General features: G+C 44.9%; 1 protein-coding gene across 2 annotated transcripts; it reads left to right on the plus strand.

The window, feature by feature from the left end:
* Positions 1 to 1,069: 1,069 nt before the first annotated feature.
* Positions 1,070 to 6,089, plus strand: LOC124681696 (beta-galactosidase 2-like). 2 transcript variants are annotated; one of them, XM_047216541.1, is made up of 19 exons: positions 1,070 to 1,252; positions 1,367 to 1,462; positions 1,569 to 1,681; positions 2,001 to 2,067; positions 2,159 to 2,251; positions 2,363 to 2,506; positions 2,740 to 2,828; positions 2,915 to 3,020; positions 3,135 to 3,222; positions 3,607 to 3,725; positions 3,817 to 3,981; positions 4,196 to 4,368; positions 4,444 to 4,553; positions 4,651 to 4,760; positions 4,856 to 4,966; positions 5,059 to 5,159; positions 5,250 to 5,456; positions 5,556 to 5,874; positions 5,979 to 6,089. In XM_047216541.1, the coding sequence occupies exons 1-19, from the start codon at positions 1,070 to 1,072 to the stop codon at positions 6,087 to 6,089; spliced, it is 2,505 nt and encodes an 834-aa protein (XP_047072497.1). The 2 variants fall into 2 exon arrangements, with proteins under 2 accessions (XP_047072497.1, XP_047072496.1); XM_047216540.1 differs by lacking the exons at positions 5,556 to 5,874; positions 5,979 to 6,089 and having other exon boundaries at positions 5,059 to 5,160; positions 5,252 to 5,401.
* The last annotated feature ends 1,145 nt before the right edge of the window (positions 6,090 to 7,234 follow it).

A 7,234-nucleotide genomic window follows, 5' to 3' on the forward strand; every position in this document is an offset into this window, starting at 1 on the left:
TGAGCGACTACACCTTGCCGTCGGAATCGGAGAGCGAGGGCAAGCCGCCGAGATGGCGGCATTGGTGGGAAACCCCTGTGACGCCAAGCGACCCTGGCTCCACGCCCAGCGACCCTGCCTCCACGCCGAGTGAGGAGGAGGAGGATGGAGGCGCCGTTGCCAGCGACGGCCAGGAGGAGGAGGAGGAGGACTCCGATGCCAGGTTCGCCCGGCTGGAGGTGCAGGAGGCGGGGGATGAGAAGGCGGCAGCAAGGAAGGAGGCCAGGGTCCGGGCAAGGGCGCAAGCGCGGGCGGCACGTCGTCGTCCGTTCACCGACGACGACGACGACGGCGATGATGCCACTTCGTCCGACTCGAACTCCTCCACGGACGCGTCGTCCGGCGGTTCCTCTTCCGGCAAGGAGGTGACAAGCAAGAGGCGCATGAGTGAGGACGACGAAGCAGGGCCTTCTAACAAGAAGGCCAAGAATTAGCTTATAGTTTCTTTGTTTTTAAATTTGTTCTCTAGTTTGTATGTTAAATATGTTTAAACTTGTTCGGTACTAGTTGTTTTCGTGCTAGTTGTTTTCGCATTTCAACTTGTTTTCGAGTAATCATTCATACAAATTGAGGAGTTCTTCAACAAAAAGAAAAAGAAGGAGCAAGGAAACAACACAGTGGGATGTTCAAAATGCGTCGGACCGCTGGGGTGGCCCCCGATGCAAACGGACAATTCGGGTCTCACGATCATTTTAGCGTCCGTCAGACGACGCAAACGGACGCCCACGAACAATTTGGACGTCCGAAATGCGTCGGTCCGTTGGAGTGCCATTGTGCCAACACTGTTCAGCAGTCTAGAAGAAAACTAACCCAAGAAAGAAGGAATGTGTGCTAGTAGTCCACAGTATCCACCAGCTATCTGAGTGTACCAAGCAGAAAGACAGGGCCTCACTCTCCGTGTCCTCTTGCGCCTCACTTCACTCCCATTCCCACCTCCGTCCCGGTGGAGGGAAAAGGCGAGCACCCAAAGGCGCGGCGTTTTCGCTTTTTTCACCACACTTCCCTCCCTTTCCAGCTTCCTGCCCATCCCATGGCGTCCTCCCGCCCGCCGCCGGCGCCGGTCGTCCTCGCCGTCGCCGTCGCGCTCGCGGTGGCCGCCCTGGCCGCGTCGGCGTCGGCGACCGTCACCTACGACCGCAAGGCGGTGGTGGTGAACGGGCAGCGCCGCATCCTGCTCTCCGGCTCCATCCACTACCCGAGGAGCGTCCCCGAGGTACGTGCGCCTTACCTGCTCCTCCCCCGACAGCCTCGCTCTCTTTCCCCGAGAATGCCGGACCGATGCTCCTAGCGTGACCCTTTTCTTGCTTCTTTCCGTCACCGCCTGCAGATGTGGCCGGATCTGATACAGAAGGCCAAGGACGGCGGCCTCGACGTGGTGCAGACGTACGTCTTCTGGAACGGCCACGAGCCCTCACCTGGCCAGGTTCGTAGCTTAGCTGCTCCTCCAAGAGCGCCGACCCGCCTGCTCGAAACAGCTGATTTGCTCTGTTTTCTGAATTCTGACACTGGTGGTTGAATCGATTGGGCAGTACTACTTCGAGGGGAGGTATGATCTGGTGCACTTCATCAAGCTCGTCAAGCAGGCCGGCCTCTACGTGCACCTCCGCATTGGCCCCTACGTCTGCGCAGAGTGGAACTTCGGGTAACAACTAACTAGACAGCTACTAGCCGGATGTACCTCGCGTCGCTCTCAAGATTTTATACTAGCTACGCGTTTTCTGCGAAATGATTTCGTTGGCTGGCTCTGATGCTTATGCAGTAGACATTCTTAGGGTGTGTCGATTTCAGTGGCCAGCACAAAAATAATAATAATAACATGGTCGTTGACTGTTCTTCTGAAATCACTTACTACAGAGTCGTGGATTCAATATGGCTAATTGTGGATATAGAGAAGTCGTCTCTTGATGTCGATTTGATTCGAAACATGCTAAATTATGCTCCGTTTTCCCTCTTGGCTGCAGCGGTTTCCCTGTTTGGCTAAAGTATGTCCCCGGCATCAGCTTCAGAACTGATAATGAGCCGTTCAAGGCAAGAACCATTTCGGCGCTTCTGCTCCCGTCTTATTAATCTTTAGCTTCTTTTCAACCGTTCACGATCTTCACCGTGATTCTTCAAACAGCTTGAGATGCAGAAGTTCACCACAAAGATCGTCCACATGATGAAGTCGGAAAGGCTCTTTGAGTGGCAGGGAGGGCCAATAATCCTTTCTCAGGTATGCGTATGCTTGCAAAGTTGCAGTCATGATGTATTCTTGATTTGTGTGGGTAGCATATTGGAATTCCTTTGGATAACACCACCTTTGAATCCTCGTTAACCTTTACAGATTGAGAATGAGTTTGGGCCCTTGGAGTGGGATCAGGGTGAGTCTGCCAAGGCCTACGCTTCATGGGCAGCTAACATGGCCATTGCGCTCAACACAGGTGTTCCATGGATCATGTGCAAAGAGGATGATGCCCCAGATCCAATTGTATGTACTGCACTCACTTGGCATTAATATGGTGGCAGTGTCTTGTTTCTTTTAATGCGTTGGGGTCGTTCAGCTTTGTCACCATTGTCCAAGAAAGGAAAGAAAACGAATCATCATATATGCTGGATGTTCTGCCAAGTCTTTCATTTCCTAAAATAACTTCAACACTTACAAGATATAATTTGGACTAGGATTTTCACTCCGCTAGATCTTACTGTGATTTACTGGTGCAGATTAATACATGCAATGGATTTTACTGTGACTGGTTCTCCCCAAATAAACCTCGCAAGCCTACCATGTGGACTGAGGCTTGGACTGCCTGGTAATTTCATTTATCCCTCCCTCTCTCTCTCTCTAAAAGGCTACTACCGTATGATTTTCCTTTGTTTATCTTTCTCCTTTGTGCAGGTATACAGGTTTTGGTATTCCGGTTCCACATAGACCAGTAGAGGATCTAGCATATGGTGTTGCCAAGTTTATCCAAAAGGGTGGCTCTTTTGTTAACTATTACATGGTAAGTCACTTTGACCCTTTATGTTTAACTGAAGCTTATGAAGTCACCAAAATATTTAGTCTCAAGTTGTGATGCTTTTTTTTTTTGTTGACACTTTGTGGCGCCTCTTTTCAGTACCACGGCGGAACAAACTTTGGGCGCACAGCTGGGGGTCCGTTCGTTGCAACTAGCTATGACTATGATGCTCCTATTGATGAATATGGTGAGTTCAGCCTCTGCAGGCTTTGTCTGTCTGCAATGTATGCCATACTTTTGGCATATTTATATACATTGAACCTCCCTTCCTGAGTTAAAGAGAGGTTTTCCTCCATTGTAATGCTTAATATTAATTCAAGGTCCATAACCTTTGAAAGATGCTGTTGGATTAGCAACAATGCCGTGTCTGATACCGCAGATCCTTTCATGTGATAGCAGCTACATCATAATTGTGACGTTTGGTGCTATATTACAAGAAAATTGTTGTTTTTTCTTTGATGTTATTTTTTTTATAATGGGCGCTTTATTACTCATCAAAACAGGATATATTTTGTTATTATGTATTCCTCTGTACCGATCTGATTGAACTTTCCCTCCTTGGCTTCATCAGGTTTGTTGAGAGAACCAAAATGGGGCCACTTGAAGGAGTTGCATAGAGCCATCAAGCTTTGTGAACCAGCCTTGGTTGCAGGAGATCCCATAATATCTTCACTTGGGAAAGCTCAGAAGGTTGTTATGACATTCTTTTCTCTTCTGTACTTGAGACCTGCAATATTTTGTTCACAAGTCATAACTGACTTCTTGGTAACTTTTTGTTCAGTCATCCGTTTTTAGGTCAAACACAGGAGCTTGTGCAGCTTTTCTTGAGAACAAGGATAAACTATCGTATGCAAGGGTCTTGTTCAACGGGATGCATTATGACCTGCCTCCCTGGTCTATCAGTATTCTCCCGGACTGCAAAACAACAGTCTTCAACACTGCTAGGGTGAGATTGGGCACTTGAGTGATCTTGAGTGATCTGGTTCAGGCCTTTCCTTCAAAATTTAATCAGTTTGCTTTTGCTTACATTGTATTTTTTTTTTGCTTACATTGTATAGTGATCCATTTAATTTTATTCTGGGTAATTCCTTTTGTACTAATTCCATTTAAAATCTGTGTCCAATCTGATTTATGCATTTTCTTATGATATGTTTTTGCAGGTTGGCAATCAGATTTCACAAATGAAAATGGAATGGGCTGGAGGACTCACGTGGCAGTCATACAATGAGGAGATAAATTCTTTTAGTGAGGAGGAAGCATATACAACTGTTGGATTACTGGAACAACTAAATATGACGAGGGATAATACAGACTACCTATGGTACACAACATAGTAAGTAACCTAACTCGAACAAAAGTATAACTATGATTGTTTGCAATTCAGTGGTACTTAAAGTTTCATTTTCAGTGTCGATGTTGCCAAGGATGAGCAGTTCCTTACCAGTGAGAAGAACCCCAAACTCAGAGTGATGTCGGCTGGTCATGCTTTGCATGTTTTCATCAATGGACAATTAACAGGTAATCATGGGTCTCTGACCTTTTGCCAAAAAATATATATGTGTCTCTGACTTTCAAAAGCTAATTGATCTTTAAATGCCCTCCAATCTGTTTGTAGGAACTGTGTATGGCAGTGTAGAAAACCCAAAACTTACATATACTGGTGATGTGAAACTATGGGCAGGGAGCAACACTATTTCCTGCTTAAGTATAGCAGTTGGCCTACCAGTAAGTGGATAGTTTGCTCACTAAGACAGCACTCTTAGTCATGTGCTATTTGAGGTTTCATATATATTCATTTTCCATTCCCCCTTCTGTCGTAGAATGTTGGAGAGCATTTCGAGACTTGGAATGCTGGAATTCTTGGTCCAGTAACACTTTATGGCCTGAATGAGGGAAGAAGAGATCTCACATGGCAGAAATGGACCTATCAGGTAACGTATGCCATTGTCGTGTCTTCTCAAGTATTAACCTTGCGCGCACTGTTCACAGATATTAACCTAAAAAAATTATTATATTTGGACAGGTTGGTTTAAAAGGTGAGGCTATGAGTCTTCATTCACTTAGTGGAAGCTCATCAGTAGAGTGGGGAGTACCTGTGCAGAAGCAGCCTCTGACATGGTACAAGGTAATGGTTAACTTTGCACATGATTAGCTGATATCCATGTGGGAGAACCATTAATTTTCAGAAGATTTATCCCCCAGTTCGCTCTTTTCAGGCTTTTTTAACGCACCTGATGGTGACGAGCCACTAGCTTTGGACATGGATAGCATGGGGAAGGGGCAAATCTGGATAAATGGACAAGGAATTGGACGATATTGGCCTGGCTACAAAGCCTCTGGAACATGTGGTTACTGTGATTATCGAGGTGAATATGACGAGAAAAAGTGTCAAACCAACTGCGGTGACTCTTCTCAAAGATGGTAGGAACTTAATGTTTTGGAAGTAACCACTACGGAGTACAAATTACCCATGAGAACATTTACAAATAAAGCTCTTACATCTATGATATGCTTCTTCAGGTACCATGTTCCTCGACCATGGCTTAATCCTACTGGGAACCTTCTGGTGATATTCGAGGAGACAGGGGGTGACCCAACTCGAATCTCAATGGTGAAAAGAACCATTGGAAGTGTCTGTGCTGATGTGTCTGAGTGGCAGCCATCAATGACGAATTGGCGTACAAAAGACTACGAGAAAGCTAAAATCCACCTACAATGTGATCATGGGCGAAAAATAACTGAAATAAAATTTGCCAGCTTTGGCACACCGCAGGGGTCCTGCGGGAGCTACTCAGAAGGCGCATGTCATGCACACAAGTCGTATGACATATTTGAGAAGGTAATAGATTTGCGACGATTGCATGACTTTCTTTGCCTAGTCATCTTTATTCCTCTTAATTGAAAATAAATCGTGTTTACAACTCGAATTTGTGTTTCGTGCAGAACTGCATTAATCAAGAACATTGTGGCATAAGCGTAGTTCCAGAGGTATTTGGTGGAGATCCTTGCCCTGGGACAATGAAAAGGGCTGTTGTGGAGGTTATTTGCGGTTGAATGGCCAATCGTTTGACCTCTCATTCCACCTTGGGTATGTCAGGACTGCGTCATAGTCCACCTAAGTCCATACAGGCTTCTGGCAAGAGGTGAAAGTTACAGTGACCGTAACGCATGGACTGCCAGAAGTTACAGAAATTAGTTATATTTAGACTGAATCATCAATGTATGTATGTACATTAGTCTACAAAATAATTTGACTCTGTAGGTGTGGAAAAGGGCTGTGATGCTCTAGTTAGCACCGGTCTGGTTCGAGGAGAGCACAGATGAGACTCTGCTGAGTACCTGAGTCCATATGTGCAATGGCTTCTGGATTAGAGGACGCCATGTGATGATTCATTTTTCCTCATTGAAAGGTGCAAAATCAATGTGCAGGGCAACCACCCATTCATGTATTGCCATGTTGATTAAGTAGTAAAAACAAGATAATGGTTCAGCTCATAAATAAAATTTCTATTTTCTGTCCTCATGTATCATTTGCTAACTATTGATATGTGCTCTGGTTCAGTTGGTGAACCTGAATATGTCAAAATGGCAAATCGTCCAACGAATCTATTTGTTCTTTTTTTTCCCTGCACGTTGCTTTACTTTTGAAATGGAGACTCTCGCCTCTGCATCGGTTAATGCATACGACTTTTATTTATTATTATTAAGTTTAAGTGTAAGTCTTACAAAAGATTACATCATGAGTTATATAGGGTTGAGACATGAATCAACCATCTAAAAACAAGAGAAAACATGTGACGACTATGTACTACCATGTTAATCTAAGATTAAAACGCCAGTTGAACTGTTTGTATATATCCTGTGCAATCTTCTCTAACCGGTTGCACCCAATATCAAAATCCTCGCGCTTCTCCGTTGGTTGTAGGAAGGATCACATACGGATCCAATACGTAGCAATTGGTATTACCTGCATAAAAGAAGTTGATTTTGCATTGTAAAATATGTAATCATTCCGAGTATTCCACATGGCCCATAATAAAGCACATGCACCAACTCTGATGTGCACTTTATCTTTCTTTGTTATACCCGCTAACCAATTCCCAAACAAGTTTGTAATACTTGCAGGAGGGATAATATTAAAAGTCATATAGACTACACGCCATACCATTTTTGCAAAGGGACAAGTGATAAATAAGTGT

Source organism: Lolium rigidum, unplaced genomic scaffold (assembly GCF_022539505.1).
Source record: "Lolium rigidum isolate FL_2022 unplaced genomic scaffold, APGP_CSIRO_Lrig_0.1 contig_52469_1, whole genome shotgun sequence".
In the NCBI taxonomy this organism is placed as follows: domain Eukaryota; kingdom Viridiplantae; phylum Streptophyta; class Magnoliopsida; order Poales; family Poaceae; genus Lolium; species Lolium rigidum.